The following is a 19,355-nucleotide window of genomic DNA, read 5'->3' on the forward strand; positions in this document are numbered from 1 at the left end:
TTCACAAAAGTGTTCCTGAGTGAAGTGTGTGTTATTTATGAAATGTTTTTAGTGTAAGTGCTCAACTGCCATTAGGGCTGCAGGTTTTCTCTTCCTGCTTTTTCTCAGAGGACTAAAGCTGCAGCATTTACCAGCAGATCAATTTCATTTCATCCCGCTCTCTATTTCTCTCTACACTTGACAAGAAGCTTCATACATCCAATCCTCTGCTTCTCTCTTTCCTCCAGCTTGCTCTGGAGCATTTCTGCCTCTTTTTTCCACATGTAGCACTTTCTGTCCTCAAGTTCTTAGCTAATCAAGAGCCGAGGGCGGTCTCTACCACACACACACACACACACACACACACACACACACACACACACACACACACACACACACACACACACACACACACACACACACACACACACACACACACACACACACACACACACACGTACACACACACACACACACACACACACACACACACACACACACACACACACACACACACACACACACACACACACACACACAGTGAGACATTCCTGAAGAGTGCAGTTGTTGTTGTTGAGAAAGCCCTTTTCAGACTAATGACCCAGCATGCATCAGTGCTTAGAAGCACAGAGAGACAGACTGTGTCCAAAATCTGAAAAATACTGCCTTCTCATGCAGGATACAGTGGTAAGAAGGTATCAAGGGATCGGGATCTTTTTTAACATGCGAAGAAGCCTGACTTGTATATATATATTTGGGGTCAGTGAGATTTTCTTATAAAGAAATTAATACTTCTATTCAGGGCAAGGACATATTAAATTAATCCAAAGTCAGATGAATGATTTTATATTCATGAACTTTATATTCATCAAAAAATCCTGAAAAAAATTGTATTACAGTCTCCACATAAGTATTAATAAGCAAACTGTTCAGCATATTAGAATGATATCTGAAGGATCATCTGACATTGAAAACTGGAGTAATGAAGCTGAAAGTTCAGCTATCACAGGAATATTTTTTTTAAAATGTAAAATAGAACAATTTAAATTGCAATGATATTTCACAATAGTACTGTTTTACAATCAAATAAATACAGCCATGCTGAGCATATAGGAGACTTATTTCAAAAACAAAAAAATTCTTAGCAACCCCAAACTTTTCAATAGTGTGATTATTACGTGTCTCTTTTTGCACTAGTATATATATGCATAGTATATATAAAGTGCTATTTCCAGTCCAAAGAAATTTCTCAAGATTGTTGTTTTTCATTTTTCTGGCTGGTCACCAGACCAAGCTCAATTTACGATTGAACATTGGTCTGGGGAGTCTGCTCTGTATTTTCTACTGCATAAGGGGCGTGATAAACGAGCATTACTCAAATGACAGCTGTGAAGCTGAATGTTCTTCGATGTATAACAGAATATATAAGTAATTAATTTTGGAATAAATAAAAAAATAAAATAAAATAAATAAACAAAATAAATAAATAAATGTGTGTATATATGTGAAGGACAGCGCTTTGTATGATTCGTATAATGCTAAATATGTGCTTATAGGTGGCTCACTATTGCAGTGGGGAAAATGAAGCTAAATATATCTGTGCTTTTGCTCTAGAATTCGTTCAGTGGCTCTCTTTCTCTCTCTTCATCCTCTGCCTCTGCCTCTTCATCCATCACTCTGTTATTCCCTCTTTCCTCACAGAATCCTCAGCTCTATTTTTTCATTCATTCTAGAAACAACGCAGGCTCTAAAAAGCCCCTGTACTCTAACATGCACAGTTTCCTCTGGCTCTACAGCTGGGGTGTGAGCTATGCAGATTTAAATCTCTTCACTGAAGGCTTCTAAACTCAGATAATAACTAAAGAAATAGGCCATATTGAAGATCAATCAATTGCAATGATATGAGAATATGGTCCTTTTAAGAGTTTCTAAAAAAAAATTGAGAAGCTAGACATGTCCACTATGCATAATGTATATAAAACACACCTTGAGACGATGATGTCCAAATGCAACAAACAAACAGGACAGTGTAAGTGATTTCACCAAGTACAACATGTTCCTGGAACAACATTTCAATCAAACAATCAGATTTGCGGGACACATTTAGGCTTACAACCATGGTTAGGTGCTTCTAAATCAGTGTTATTCAACTGTTATTCAATTTTTCTCTGATTTTATAGTGGCAAGTTGAGTTAGGACACAAAAAAACATTTTCAGACAGGAATGTTGTTCCAGAATCAACTAAATTGTCTTACTTGGCAAAACCATGGTGATCCAAATGGGACACAATATCCCTGGCTCCTGTGTGGGTGTGTGACAGGAACAATCTGCCACTGGGCTAAAACAGGCAAACACCTTCTGCTCTGGGTGTGATGTGTCCCATTTGAACATGCACATCTCAGTACGCTGACAGAATGAAGCTGAGAGTCCCAGTGTGGCACAAAGACAGATCTGATAAGACTATATTCACTGTCCCAAAGCGAAACATACATCCATAGAAGGGAAAAAAGAGGGTCAAGGCATTTGCAGGATTTTTTTTGTAAGTTGAATAAACTGGAACTACTTTTACAAGTGGAAGAACCTCTTGAATTTTTAAAGGGGTCATATAATGGTACATGCACTTTTACAAGCTGAGTGTATGGAAATGTGTGTTGGCAGTGCCTGTAGACAACCATCCTATAATGATAACAATCCATCAAGTGTTATGTTATCTTTTTAAAAAATCTCCTTATATGTTTTCCCCTGTCTCAAATCAAGCCATTCGACCGTGTGACGTCACACGTCACATGTGTTTACGGTTCAGATTCAGTACAGTTTGGTACGGTATGGTATACGCAACTTTTGCTGTTTCCATCGTGAGAAGCTGTGAATGGTACCCTAATTCCGAACCGGTCCACTTTTTTGACACCATTTCGTTGGGGTAACTAGCTGGTTCTACAGGGTGGAGCTAGACTCACTGCAGAACGTTGATTGGTTGACAGAGAATTGACATTTGCATGTGCTTTTTCTGCTGTTTTTTCCTTGGAGCCAGCAGCCTTGGCTCAAACAAAGCATGTCTTCTTTTTGAGACAGCAGCCACATGCCGAGAAGCAAGAACAAGATCTGCTGTATGTCGTCCACTGTTGTTTACTGTGTTGCTTTCTTCTTTGCGTGAGAATGCCGTTGATCGCTACACTATGCCTTTAAAGTAAGGGTGCTTTTGGAGGTGGAAATGCAAGCCGGATCAAGGTTTAGCATCCTGAATCATACTGAACTATACTAACTTAAACCATACCGCTCGGTGGAAACAAGCCATAAAATGCCAAGCGTTATGTTGGTTTTATGAAGTCTAAACTAATTATTACTGACGGATAATGACAGATATTGATTACTGACAGCAGACGTTTATATTTTGAAATAATTTGTTTCAGTCTTTTTGAATGGAAGTTCCCCAAACGAGAAGTGTCACCCATAATTCAAAACGGAGTAGCCTTGTCAGCCAAAAGGTGGATAAAGAAACCCTTTCAAATACATGCTTGCCTAGCTTGAGCATGTTTTTTAAACAGTTTTTCCCAGTCGCTTTGGTACATTTCTTGAATCAAACTCACAATTTGCAAAACAGTAAGTGCATTTCTCAAAACAATTTGTACAAATAGCAAAACACCATGGTTAACCTGCAAAAGCCTCTCTCTTGCTCAAAATCCTTAGTTCATCTCTCAATGAACATGTCAGTGCCATCAGAATGACTAGTCCTTGTGTCATTGTGTACGGATAAGACAGTTAAATTGTTTAGTCATGTTGTCAATATAACAGTTTACTCTGGAGGGATGTTCTGATGGAAACTACAGCTAAAGTTTTAATGACAATTATTGTCAATTGTAAGTTACATCTTAGTGTATGTGTGAGTGTAATTGCAAGAGAATGGAAAAGATTCAAATTTACACTCTTACTGTTTGTAATGTATTTTATTGACAGAACATGTCATTGAGATACAAAAATGAAAAGACAGCACTGAATAGCACACAAAAAAAACTAAAGAAGAAATGTGAACATTGGAAAAACTGTATATGCGGTGCTGTAGAAATATATATATATATATATATATATATATATATATATATATATATATATATATATATATATCTGGTAGTTGATGTTTCATGAGAAGCACCTTCGTTAGAGAAAGTCAAGATTCACCTGGGAGCAATTTACCAATTCAGGACAGATTTAGAAAAAAAGTCTAATGGAAATATAGAAAGTATAGAAATATGCTTGACATATTATGATAACTTGTTTAACCATTTTGCATGTATAGACTCATGCTATGTGCCTAAATGTTGTGGGGGGTGAGACTATTCAACAGAGACCTAATAAAATACATTTTGATCAACATGACATAAGCACCTGATAATGTAGGAAACAACAGAGACTTGTACATAATCATTTGCATGGATGTACCAAAGCATTTGGAACTTGTTCAAAGAAATGAGAAACTGCTTTTTTGATGTGCACAAATGATGTGAGAACTGAACGGGTAGTTTTGAGAATTTCAATTCTGATCTGAGAAATGTACCAAAGCGACTGAGAAAAACTGTAAACAAAATAGAGTTTATACTCACTTTGTTGACAAATGACGTCCCCTCCTCTGATATATGCCTCTCAATGTAATTTGATGATAGAAGATCACTGCAAAAAAGAGCAGAAGTACACAGTTAGCAAAAAAGTTAAATGTTCTCTGTTATTAGTGGATTCACTGAATTCTATTTCAACAATTTGTTAAATACTTTTCAGATAGACAGACAGACAGACAGACAGACAGATAGATAGACAAACGGACGGACGGACGGACGGACGGACGGACGGACGGACGGACGGACGGACGGACGGACGGACGGACGGACGGACGGACGGACAGACAGACAGACAGACAGACAGACAGACAGACAGACAGACAGACAGACAGACAGACAGACAGACAGACAGACAGACAGACAGACAGATAGATAGATAGATAGATAGATAGATAGATAGATAGATAGATAGATAGATAGATAGATAGATAGATAGATAGATAGATAGATAGATAGATAGATAGATAGATAGATAGATAGATAGATAGCCATTCAAACTTAAAAGAAAGAAGAAAAAACTGTCTGAAGAATATCTGCACTGCATGATTCATCATCATTCTCCCAAACACATCACTCCTGCTGATCCTAGCATCACACATTTAATGATCAGATCAAATCAACACTCATGTCACTTATGTATGCTGCTTATCTAATAAAGGACAGAAATGATCTGTGTTCCCAACACAGAGATTCATGAACACAGTTAACCTGAGGAGAGATCCACGGCTGATTTCATACATCACAACTCACACTAAGTTGTGTTCAAGGACAATTCCAGTGTGTGTGCAAAGCCATGCTCAAGAAGGAGTTCACAAACCATTCATTGGGAGTGCACATTTTAGTTTTTTGTTGGCCAAATGTAATTGCAATTATCCAAAAAATGGCAATATAGCAAAAAACAAAAAAACAGATCGAACGCAGAAGGAGAGAAGGGTGAAAGTGTCTCCCAGCAGGAGCTCTGACTGTGAGATCAGTTACCATGAGCTCATCACCACGACAATCACAGCATGACATCAAACCACTTTTAAAGACAGAAATATACAGGTCCTTCTCAAAAAATTAGCATATTGTGATAAAGTTCATTATTTTCCAAAATGTAATGATAAAAATTATACTTAACAATATGCTAATTTTTTGAGAAGGACCTTTACATCTTCAACAGCTGTTCACTAAACCAAGTGATTAGCAGGATATTTATGGAGCTGCAGTGCTGTAACGTGCAAAACCCCCCGACATTTTTGTGTTTAGACTCATTCTGTGGTAAATGGAGAGAGGGTGCAAGGCAGAAATCAAAACATTGATCCAAGGACTAATAGAGGACAGTACAAATCCAGGGGCTAGAGAAATACTTAGTATTGAGAGAGGATCAGAATAGGAGAAGAGAGTGATAAAGTGGGATGTCACACCAAAGAAACCTTGTGATTGATGATAAGAGCTGCCGATGCACACACACCATCATAAACACATACACCATCTCAGCCTCCAGTCGCTACATTCTTCCATCCGTCACCTCCCCTTTCCCACCCCCAACCAAATTTGCTGACATTACATTTTTCTTACTGGCCATGAAACAGCATTTTGCATTTAAATTAAATTATATAAATATTAAATAAATAATAAAAATTATTTTGTCAATAAATCATAGAAAAAAAAATATTATACAAATGTATTTGACATCCTAAAATGTTTGATAATAAATTAAATATATTTAATCCACCCCACCAATTATGACCTTAAAAAACATTTGAGAGAAGGTGTACCAATCGCACTGCTGACGTGAACCCACATTGTTTTTTATTTTTGTTTTCTTGCATTGTATGTTTTTATGCATTTCTCTATGGCTTTAAGTTCATCAGTGTTCAGTCGTTAAGTGGACATTAAGACTCTTTTCAGGTGTCAACTACGGAGAAGCCTTCCACCTATTGAAATCTACCCAGTGAACCACACCATTGGAGGTGTGAGGATTACACAAGGAGAGTCAGATTATCGGGAAGGTGCAGAAGCAGAAGCTTCCCCATGAAGAAGTGACACGTTAACTGAACATTCACCAAGGTCCGAGACTGACTCTATGAATATGCTGTGCTGAAATACAGGTAGAACACCTGAACACATTCACCCACCAGCTGAAACTCAAGCTACACAAACCTGGCGAGACGGTGTCCTGCAGGTGAACAAAGAGCCTTCCGAAGGGCTCTGCAGCTGCTAAGACAATTTCTTCATCTCAAAGATTGAACCAACGTCTAACCAACGTCTAACAGTGATCCCATAGGACCACCAGAGTTTGACCCATTGGGATCAAGAGGTGGAACTGTAAGACTGAAAAAACTAGTATATGCCGAAATGTCTGAATGAAGAACAAAGACTCTCTGAGAAAATAAGGAAATTAACATCTGAACTGTCCCTCACACACCACTGGAGACGCAAGTCTCACCTCACTATCAGCTAATCTACATCTTTCCCTATTGACTCCCTCTCCCCCAATTCATTCCCTCTCTCATGCTGAGATCACTGAAAATGCATCCAGAATCTCTATATTACAATGTCAATCCACACGATCGAGTATCATATGTGTTTGATATCGTTTGAAATGTCTCAGTGCGACTGGTACAAATATCTCAACTCCACAGAAGTTAACCAAAAGATAATCAATGTTTTAAGAGTTTAAAGATATCTTGTCTTAGTTTGGTGGGTGTGGCTTTCAGCCATTTGGCCTTTACATCAATACAAGTCTTGATCAATGCAAATTCCCATTGTGCACTCGTGTTTACATTTGAAAGAGTTTGTGCATTTGTTTCTGGGTATTTAAGGAAATGTTGCAAAGAGCTCAAGGCTTGACACTTTAAACCGGTCAGCCCGTAATGCTGGATGTCTCGAGATAGCCAGCATTATGTAGTTTTCAGAAGTCAGGTATATATTTCATTCTTTACTTCAGACTATTTGATGTTATATATGGATTACCTTTGAATTGACTATGTAATTGGCTTTATACATTTACCTGACTGTTAAATAAATTGTTACACTTTGATGGATTCTGACTTGCTCTGGAATTATTCAGGTTGGGTATAATTTCAACAAAGGGTTAAACGGAATAATTAAATGTGTACTTAAACTATTAAAAATGAATGACCAAATAAACAATTGGCATTCTAACCCAAATTCTAAATTATAATTAAATGGAGTCAGATAACGAGGAATTGGAAAAAAATCCCCTTTGCCCCGCTGAAAAGACGAACGCGCAGCGACCTTCACCCGCCGATCGTTAGCCTCCATTGGGACGATTTGGGCGGCCTTACAAATTAATATACAATAAATTATATATTGAGGACCTATCAGCCTTTAGGTCCTTAATTCAATCTGCTTGCAATCACATTGTTCTCTACATGGCATAAGCTTTCTATAATAATATTCATTATTTATAATTTTTTCTTGTAATATGAAATAGACAAAAAATAACATTATTTGCATAAAGCAAATAATAACAAGCAAGCAAATAAATAATTTATCTTCAGTATTGTGTGAGCATGCAGGGGACCTTTGGTGGTCTCAGTCTAATAAAATCAATAAAATCAAAAACCCGTCATGTGTCTGTACTGTAGATAGATGTAGATGGGAAAGCTACAGCATATAGTGCTTTGTGATATGTGAAGGTAAAGGGAGATAACAGATTTCAGCTTTAATTGCTTTGGGATTTGAATAATTTATAAGGAAAGCCCCACAATTCCCCATCCCATCCCATACCAATCCATCCCTCTTCACACACACCCTGCCTTACAAACATTTTAATATGGCACTGTGCACTGTCACATGACTAGAAAATGGTGCTCATTTCTCATGTAAAGCTTAATGGACGGATCCATTGTATGAGACAGACAGAGAGAGAGAGAGACATGCTAATTAAAGAGGGAAACCAGAGGACTAGAAATGAAAGGGTTTACAGAAGAACAGACTGTGTGACAAGTAGCGCTGTATTATCTGCTTGTGAGGTGAAAAGGTTCTGTTGCCCCATTTGCTCTGTTCTAAATCTGAACGAGCTGCTTACAACTGCATTTTAAGACATCGTGCCATTATTATGCTGACATATTATACCTTAGCCAAATTTTAAGGTTGCATTGCATGCAAAACTACAGTATGCCAGGATGCAGGAGTCCCATATAAATCTGATATTCTCTGCAAAGAAACATTAAATTGATCAGAAGTGACAGTCAAGATATTTATAATGTTACCAAAAAATTTATTTCAATTAAAGAGATGTCGCTGCAAGAAGTTATTTTGTTTAAAGATTTAAAAAAAGAACCCCAAACTTGTGAATGGTATAGGTTTTATATAAATTTATATATTTTCACACAATAGCATATATGCAAATTTATAAGACTTTTTCCCCTTCTGTCTCATATGCAGCATCTTTAGAGATTAGGGAGCGTGTAAGAATGGTTCTAGACCCTGGAGACCAGCAGAAGAACATCTCCCCTGAGGACAGGACACCATCTAGCACAGCAAACCTACCTAGCACTAAAACACATACCAGTTTACTTCTTATATGGCACAATTAAAATGAGTGTAAACAAATGTTTTGTAGTAGACAGTGTGCTGTTTCGACCATTTAGATTCCGTTGAAATTCGGAGACTTGATCTGATTCCTGCTGTGATGTATGTGTGTTTGAGATTAAGATCCATTTGAGAAAACAAAATGTTCAATAGAGATTTATGTTCACAGTCAAAAACAACTACATCAGAAAGAAGTGAATGCTATATAAGCCATATTCAATGAGCTATTAAAAATAATGTTAAAGTATGGTGTGTTAGAGCATTTGTGTGTGTGTGTGTGTGTGTGTGTGTGTGTGTGTGTGTGTGTGTGTGTGTGTGTGTGTGTGTGTGTGTGTGTGTGTGTGTGTTTGAAAAAGCTGAAGTCAGTATGCTTATTGTAATGTGTGTGCTGAGCTCTTCAGCTCTTTTAAACCTGCAGCACTGCTCATGTTCCCAAAGAGACAAAACTGCAACCTCAGCAAACAAGAGACCTGCACACATCCAGCCTTTATCCACACAAATGTACAGTACTAACAAACAATCACAACAATTAAATGATACCTGCTCGCAATAGGAAGAATCAGATAAATGTAACCATAAAACATGAATGAACTCACAGACACAGGAAAGGTCTTTGCGATGTAAGATAGATTTGGTGTATTTCAAAGAGAAACCCTTCCCCCCCTAACAAGACATATTCGGAGGGGAGCAGGTGCAGTTGTTCTTATTGTTAACGTGTGTGTTTCACTAGCCCCCCCACTGAGCTTGTTAATATCAAATATGCTCATCATTTACACTGCATGGTTTTCCTTCACAATATAAAATAAAAAATAAAAAAGAGATTTTTAGCAGGTGAAATATGTTAGCATAAACAGATTGCTATACTGACCCCAAACTTTAGAACGTATACATTATGCATTCGCTCCCCATGTGCATCTATGAGCCTTGGCCACCCATGCCACGATCCATGATTATTTTCACACCAAAAAATGTTTTTAAGCCAGATTTTTATATATTATGTTGTAGCGTGTCAGTAGAAAATATCAGTGAACATTTCCAAATAATTATTTTGCCATTGTTGTACAATTTTTTGTACAATTGCTCCACAAAGATATCTGATCTCACCATCATCAAGTTTATGTGATTAACTGAAGAACCAGAAAAAACGGAGGCAGACTAAATCCAGTCAAATCCAATGACCAGTCTGGTTTGAGCTGATAGAAAGAGGAACTCAAATAAGCACTCGTTACAACCGAGGTCTGCAGGAGGGCATCTCTGAACACACAAAACATCAAACCTTGAAGTACATGAGCTTCAGCAACAAAGGGGGACACTCCTGTCCGCTAAGAACAGGAAACTGAGGCTACAATTCACACAGGCTCACCAAAATTGGACAATAGAAGATTGAAAAAATGCTTTCTGCATCTGATTAGTCTCAATTTTTGTTTAAACATTCAGATGATAGGATCAGAATTGGCGTAAAAACAAAAGCATGGGAATCATTTGCATTTTATCAACGGTTCAGGTTGGTGCTGGTGGTGTAATGATGTGGGAAATATATTCTTGGCACACTTTGGACCCCTTAGTACCAATTGAGCATTGTTTAAATGCCACAGTTTTCATGAGTATTGTTGCTGACCATGTATGTCCATCTCTTTATGGCCACAGTGGACCAATCTTCTGATGTCTACTCCCAACAGGATAACACTCTCACAAAGCTCAAATTATCTCAAACTGGTTTCCTGAACATGACAATTAGTTTACTACTTCTCAAATGGCCTCCATAGTCATCAGATCTCAATCCAATAGAGCATTTGGGAAGTGGTGGAATGGGAGATTAGCATCATAGGTATGCAGCCGACAAATCTGATATTTCCTGGTTGTTCATGACTATGGATACAAGATATTCAAAATCAAACAGTGGTGGTTTAGTGTGGTGAATTAAAGACATAACTTTAAATAGAGCTGCAAGCAGCAATACCGGGGCCAAGCACAACAGAAGCAAACAAGAAAGCTAGCAGCAGACCAACTGCAAAATGAGTAAAGACATTTGGAGACAATTTTAAGCAGAAATGTTGAAACACCAAGCCGGAAATGCTATTTTAGCAGGGAACCCTGACGTCATAGATCGAATCGGCATGAACTCAGGAATCAGAGGAAAAAATTACTTTGTTTCTAGAAATTATTATAGTTAGGTTCAAAAGTTATTAACATAAACATGAGTGAAACTTTGGACAGGTGGTGGCGCTAGAGGGGTTGAGTTAGAGACACCAAAATTGGTGTATTTAATGTTGGGACTGTCCATATCAGAATGTCAAATCGTTACAACTTTCCTGCAGACGGTTCTATGGCCTGCCATAGACTTCAATGGCAGAAGAAGAACATACAGGAATGGATACAATATAGATGCCTAAGCACTTTCGGTGCTTGGCCCCTAAATATATTGTTAGTAACTGAGCACACTAAAGCACAGCAAGCTGTCAGCATATTAAAAATCCATTCTGAGAAGTTGCGTCTCTAAATTCATCCCCTTTACTTTTTAATTGTGAGTTAAAAAACTGACTTATCAGTCAAAAAGCATGTTTTACATTACAAAGCATAATTTAAATATCACCACAAAAGGCAGAGAAGCCTTGAAGTAAAGGCAGAATTTTGGCAGACTTTTAATGAGAAGTACTTCTCAACCCTAGCAGTTGTGGGTTCCCCCCACACTTTTATTACCCCATTATTAAACCCAAAATTAAAAGGCACCAAAAACATCACTAAAAACAAACATGCCACAGCTTGTTAAACAGAGCAAACCAGTTTAGCCTCAAATTAGCCTATGTTTAGCCTATTAAATAATCAAATGATACATCTCCAACATTCAGAGAAGGAGAGAAAGGGAGAAGGAGAGATACACTATATTTGAATAGTTACTAATTATCTGCGTAAAGTGATTATGTGTTTATGATGGACAGGTGAAGTAGAACAACCCAAACCTTGCATATTTGTGTGAAATATATAAGAGCCCTGAGACTCTGACGCCAGCTGTTTTTCTCTCGGATCTCTTTCCTCCATCACACACCCACACAGACTCAAGGGTGCATGAAAAATGCTGGTTGGTCAGACTTTCACTCGCCCTCCATCTAACAACTTATTCACTTTATCTCTCTCTCTCTCTGCCTCTTTCTCATGTTCTGTCTATCTTTTCTATACTACGCAGTTTCCTGAAAGTACCTATGGTACAACGCAGCTATATATATATATATATATATATATATATATATATATATATATATATATATATATATATATATATATATATATATATATATATATATATATATATCAAATTAAGCAATATAAATTATGACATATAATAGATCAGGACAGTGCAAGCATTTGTCAGTGAACACCAGACGAGGAAAAAATGTAATCAATACATCAGTATGGCAGAAGATATTAGAAAAAGTGGCTTTACATGCCAATATATTGTTTGTTTTATTTACATGTGATTTCTGTTGTAACTGTTCTGTTGTGCATTTATAATACTGTGAGACATTACCATTATAGTTTTTTAAGGGTCCTAAACAGAAATATAGTGTAGAGCCCTGTTCATGTCAATTTTTGCTACAAACCCGATTTCAAAAAAGTTGGGACACTATACAAATTGTGAAAAAAAAGGACTGCAATAATTTACCATTCTCATAAACTTATGTTTTATTCACAATAGAATATAGAAAGTGAGACATTTTGAAATGTCATTCCAAATATTGGTTCATTTTAGATTTCATGAGATCTACACATTTTAAAAAAGTTAGGGCAGGTAGAAATAAAAAATATAAAAGAAAAGTTAAATGTACATATAAGGAACAGCTGGAGGACAAATTTGCAACTTATGTCAATTGGCAACATGATTGGGCATAAAAAGAGCTTCTCAGCGTGGCAGCATCTCTCAGAAGTCAAGATGGGCAGAGGATCACCAATTCCCCCAATGCTGTGGCAAAAAATAGTGGAGCAATATCAAAAAGAAGTTTCTCAGAGAAAAATTGCCATATCTAAACATGAGAGGAGTATACATTTTCTCTGGGTCAAGGCTCATTTAATGGACTGTGGGACAGTGGAAAACTGTTCTGTGGTCAGACAAATCAAAATTTGAAGTTCTTTTTGGAAACCTAGGATGTCATGTCATCCGGACTAAAGAGGAAAAGGACAACCCAAGTTGTTATCAGCGCTCAGTTCAGAAGCCAGCATCTCTTATGGTACGGGGTTGCATGAGTGCATGTGGCATGGGCAGCTTACACATCTGGAAAGGCACCATCAATGCTGAAAGGTATATCCAAGTTCTAGAACAACATACGCTCCCATCCAGACATCGTCTCTTTCGGGGAAGACCTTGCATTTTCCAACATGACAATTCCAGAACACATACTGCATCAGTTACAACATCATGGCTGATTAGAAGAATCCGGGTACTGAAATAGCCAGCCTGCAGTCCACATCTTTTACCCATAGAAAACATTGAAGATGCGACAAAGAAGACCTAAGCCAGTTGAGCAACTAAGCCTGTAATAGCCAAGAATGGGACAACATTCCTATTCCTAAACTTGTCTCCTCAGTGCTCAAATGTTTGCAGACTGTTATAAAAAGAAGAGGGTATGCCACACAGTGGTAAACATGGCCTTGTCCCAAATTTTTTGAAATGTGTAGATCTCATTAAATCCAAAATGAGACAAAATTTGGCATGCCACTTTCATGTCATCTGTGGCATGTCTGTGGACTGTCATCTGTGTGGTATTCTGAATAAAATATTGAAATTTGAAACTTCCACATCACTGCATTCTGTTTTTATCCACAATTTGTACAGTGTCCTAACTTTTTTGGAATAGAGTTTGGATTAGAGCTTGGATCGGGCTCAAAAAACTGTAAAGCTGAATCAAATTTTGTTGCAATATTTTCCTGTTTAACACTGTGAAGCTGCTTTGAAACAATTGTCATTATAAAAGCGCTATAATGTAAATAAAGTTGACTCGACTCAAAACGCCGCAGTCGCGCTGCGCACGCTCATGAATTGCTCACCGGTAAAATGATGTTTGCTCAAATCCAGTTCAGACATTTATCTGTAGCTTACTTTGCTGTAGCCATTAAACAATTATTTTTTCATATTTATGTTTAAATATTTTAATATTATTTTTACATTTCATCTGATTATAAGTGCAAAAGATGCGAGTGGTTCAGATATTATTTTGGTGGTTATATTTAGTTTAATATTAAGTTTTATTTTGTAGAAAGCATTTATTTAGTTTTGTTTAAATTGTATCTTAATTTTAATAAAGGTTTCTTCGGCCAATTGGCTGGATTTAATAAATAAGAAGCAAATAGCAGACTATAATCGTGACATGAATTTGCTTTCATGGCTCATGAATTGGAGCATGTCTCATAAATAAACTGAAACTCTGCAGGCTACTTGCCTCAAAGACATGATAAATATGTGTAAATATGTGTTGAATAAGCTTGAAATGCCCACTTTTAAATGAAACAATTTGAAACTAAAATATTTAATTAAGCAAAGTGCAGTGTTCACGAGCAGCTCATGACTCAGTTTCTGTTTCTGTTCAGAATACTGCGCTTCATCACTGCACAAGCTGTGAGTTTAACCTGCATTTTTGGACTTATCCTGACTTGTGCAACTTTGTAGCCTACACATTTGTTTCTTAGTTGTAGTATTAGTTCTTACTTTGCTAAAAAAATATATATATTATTTCTGATTATAGCATAGCTTTTCTGCCCACCCAATTAGACTAATAAAGTAATGATTAAAAAAACACAAACGCTTGATCAAGGGCCCGGCCTGACCCGGCCCGAGGATAGTGCTAAGAAATCTCGGCCCGACCCAGCCTGCAGGTCCGTTCGGGTCAGGTTCAGACTCGGGCTCCGGCAGGGAATCTAAACTCTAGTCTGTATAGAAAGCTAATTATGTTGGACACAAAATAACCCAACCCGGTTGGGAAACAAGAGTCGGTTCTATTTTAGATAATATGTAAAAGACTGAGCACCCCGAAAGACAATAAAGAGACATCTCACACATGCACACACACATGCTCAGGTGTAACTGTCATCTGAAATTAAACCAATGATGGTGATTGGAGAGGTGTGTATTCGGACTCTTTTTATGCATGCTGGACACAGTTGACATGATGATGAATGTAAATGGCAATGCATGAAGTGTTCAGCTGAGGTGTGTGTGTGTGTGTGTGTGTGTGTATCTCTAAAATAAATCACTGTGTATGAACTTGATTTATATTTGCAAGCATGTGGAAATATCCTACCAGGCCACAAAAAAAAAAAAAAAAAAAATGTTGGATTTAAATAGGCAAATGTTTTAGAGACTGTGATTGGATCATTACTGCAGTGATTTTTATGTTTCTAGCATGATATATGTTTGGCAACAGTTCTTCTAAGTCTAATTGATGGAGTGTGTAGCGATTCATTTCTTAAACACATCATGACCATATTCCTGGATGACAATGCCAAGATTCATCAGGCTCAAATTGTGAAAGAATGGTTGGGAGGGAGCATGAAGAATCATTTTCACACATGAAATGGCACCTCTGAGTCCAGACCGCAAATTCATTGAAAGTCTTTGGGACGTGCTGGAGGAGACTTTACAGAGTGCTAGAAATGGAAATGAATGTAATGTTATACATTTTTAGTATGCTCTTTGCATTTGCCTATTTAAATCCAAACAGTAACTTTTTTTGGCCTGGCAGTGTATATACACACAAAACAACAGTGATCTTACTATAAAATCACAACAATAACAATAGGTTTGACACACACCAGTGTCTCAGCAGATGCGTCCTGCCAGAGGTTTGATCTGATGAGACGTCACACGTGTGCTGTCTGGGTCAAACATAGGCTCACAGTAGCAGATGGCAGATGACACTGGGACTCTTCTACATAGCGTTTTGCTGAATCAGACCTTGCATGGAGCATGTGGGTGTGGTTTACAGAAAAGTTTTATGATTCGACCAGATTCATGCCAAAAATGAAAATGTAGGCGACAGTATAACATTATACATTATGTTTCATAATATTATGAGTCTCACATGAGAGACCACATATTTGCGAGTATGAGAAAGATAGAGGGTGACTATATACATTCACATATGATACTACCTATTTATTTGAACAATCAATCTGATAAAAAAAGGTAGTATGTGAAATATTTTTATAAAAGTTTTAATTAAAAAAAATATTTTACATTTTTTACATGTAATTTAATCCTGTGAATTTTCAGCATCACAGTGTCACATGATCCTTCAGAAATCATTCTAATATGCTGATTTGCTGCTCAAGAAACATGTTTTATTATTATCAATGATGAAAACAGGAAACTGTGATTTTTTTAAAGTAGTTATTACTTTTTATAACAAAACAACATAAAAATATAAAAAATATAAAAAACATAAATTTTTCTTACAAAAAAATTAAGTTTAGGTTAATACCGTTAAAATATTAAATTTGAAAATGTAATATATTTAAAGCTACACTGTGTGATATTTTCCCCCATCTAGCGGTGTAAAGGTATATGACAATCCAGTGAATATTAGTTTCTGTTCCTCTCAATTCTGATTTCGTTTTAACGATTTAGTCCAAGATTAACATGGCAATCCCCCTCTTCACATTCGACATGGTGCCATCGAGTGTTAAAACGCGAAAGGCGAAGCTTGAATTTATGGGTATGTCCCTCTTCGGCTAATGTACTTTCAAGATGGAGAGGCAACATGGCGACCGGCATTCAAACCCCTCACCCGTTCGTATTTTCAATGGCATATTATAAACTTACGAGAATACTTTATTACTTGAAAGAAGTAAATATACATTAATGAGCACATATGTTTTTGAAAAGAACTAAATGTTTTTAGCTAAGAATAAACTAAAAAAAGTTACACAGTGTAGCTTTAATAATAATACACATTCAAGACACATTCTTTGGGAACAATGCCTATTGTTTCATGGAAATGTTGCTTTATTGATTGTAAATTGATTTTGCTTTAAGGAGGTTTAGATGAGGGTACTGGAAAACTAGACAAATATGGGACTTACCATGCATAGGGATCTGATATAATATGCATGATTTGTCTGCAGTGATTTCTGTTTGATTCAAAGGTGAGCTTGTGATGTCTTGTTATCTGTTCAGATTTGCAGCTGTCTGCCAACACCCCCCCCCCCCCCCCCGCATCAGCCATATCTGACTGATTTTAATGCTTCCTTTCTGTCACATGGTCTGTCGTCACGGCGACACAGCATGATTGAAAAGCAGAAAACCCATTTGCTCCAACTGCTTTAATCAAACACACTCATTCATTATTCAGAGTGAGTGAGAGGGTACAGGGGGCAGGCCAGTGAGTGTGTGTTGGGGGGGGGGGGTGTTAGAGTTTGAGTAAGTGGCGTGCAAAAGAAAATAATACAAGCAAAACAAAACGTTTTGTTGTGAAACATGATAGGCTATAAATATGTCAATCTGATGCGTCGAGATTGCTAACTAAAGTTGATGAACAATAATCACAAAGCAAAGAAAAATGTTTTGGAAAGTAGGTCTCAGCTGGTGGCCGGAGAAAAGCCAAATGCACACAAACAAGTAAAGAAAATCCCAAACCTTTAGAAATTCACAGAGAGGTGAGAGAATGACAATGAAAGAGTGAACTGGTTTCCTAGGTGGAAACTGGGAAAGTAATCTGGACGCAGGTCAGTCAGGACAGATCCAACTGCCAGCTCTCCATGGGTGTAGAAGAACAAACTGAACAACACAAACACTTTTGTGTTTCTCTCTGCTATAACCACACACAGCACTATTTCAGAGGGACAGAGGCAATCAAATCCATCCAGTCAGAAACCATTAAAGCAGACCATATACTGTACTGAACAAGACCAGCCACATGCTGACAGAGAGAGAGAACATTGATTTAATAACCTGTATCAATGGCTCTAATCCAAAACTGTGAGAAGCCTACGCAGACATTATTTTAAGGAATCAGGGGTGCGCTCCTGACGCGACGGCTGTTCAAAAAGGTATACGCAGCACGATTATGCTGCCTTATAAGAAAACTTTCTATGCTGGCATTGCATGTAGACTTTGTGGAGAATGCAGTCCTATGATTATGCACTGCAAGCACTTGTGAAAAGATGGAGGACAAATTATTCTTGTTTAGATGTTCGATCAAAATAGTTTTTGTTTTATATTTTTTTGTTCTGTGTATTTTTAGCATACCGTCAACTTGGCAATATGCTCTACTCCAAATGAGTTTGTTTGCTTTTGGAACACACCCCAATGTCTATTTAAGCAATTTGCTAAATCATCAGTGTTAGATTTGGGTGACTGAGGAGGTAGAAACGTGTAGAATAATCTGTCAGTTCTTCACTTAAGCTGCATATAATATAAATAAAGACTACCCTAAAGGCCTAAATGTCCTCAAATACAGTGACTCCAGAAAGAGTGTTATTTTAGTATCATTGATAAACAATTTTTTGTTGTTGTTGTTTTAAATAAATGCATTTGTTATGTGTTTTTGTTTTTATATTTTTGGCCCTACTTTATATTAGGTGGCCTTAAGTACTATGTACTTACATCCAAAAATAAATACAATGTACTTACTGCGTTCAAATTGTATTGCAAAGCACGTTTGCTGATATTGAGGTGGATACAGGTAAAGTTAGGTACTGGTGTGGTGATATGGGTACGTTTAAGGGTAGAGTTAGGTGTAAGGGAAGTGTCAACTGTGTAAATACAAATGTAACTACAGAAATTAATTACAGATGTAATTACAGGCAGGTATTTTTAAAATGTAAGTACAATGAAAAATCATGTATGTACACAGTAAGTGCATTGTATCAAATGATTAATTAAAATGTTAGTACATAGTTAAGGCCACCTAATATAAAGTGGGTCAATATTTTTTAAGTCACCATGAAATCTAAATAAAAAAATTGTGGAATATTGCAATTATAAATGATTGATCCATGCACATCTTTTTTTTATTATTATTCATATGCCCTCATAAATTCTTTGTCAAAATAACTTCCCCTCCCACTTGTAGCAACATCTCTTCTCCGATGTTGTGTTTACTGGAGCGGGGGCGGGAAAACCTGTCACTCAAATGAGATAACAGCAATAGCAAACCACAATAATCCAACAAATCAATCGATTTCTGATTGACAAAATCAATTCACGCCCTAAATTATTTGCTTTTGTGTTCT

General features: G+C 37.0%; 1 protein-coding gene across 1 annotated transcript in view; it reads right to left on the reverse strand.

Annotated features, from left to right (window-relative positions):
- adam22 (ADAM metallopeptidase domain 22) overlaps window positions 1–19,355 on the reverse strand; it is an 80,135-nt gene that overhangs the window by 54,101 nt on the left and 6,679 nt on the right. The window contains exon 4 of the mRNA XM_067448073.1: window positions 4,578–4,644. Coding sequence (XP_067304174.1) covers window positions 4,578–4,644 — 67 coding nt within the window. The remainder of the gene's footprint in view (window positions 1–4,577; window positions 4,645–19,355) is intronic.

Source organism: Pseudorasbora parva, chromosome 7, assembly GCF_024679245.1.
Source record: "Pseudorasbora parva isolate DD20220531a chromosome 7, ASM2467924v1, whole genome shotgun sequence".
NCBI lineage: Eukaryota > Metazoa > Chordata > Actinopteri > Cypriniformes > Gobionidae > Pseudorasbora > Pseudorasbora parva.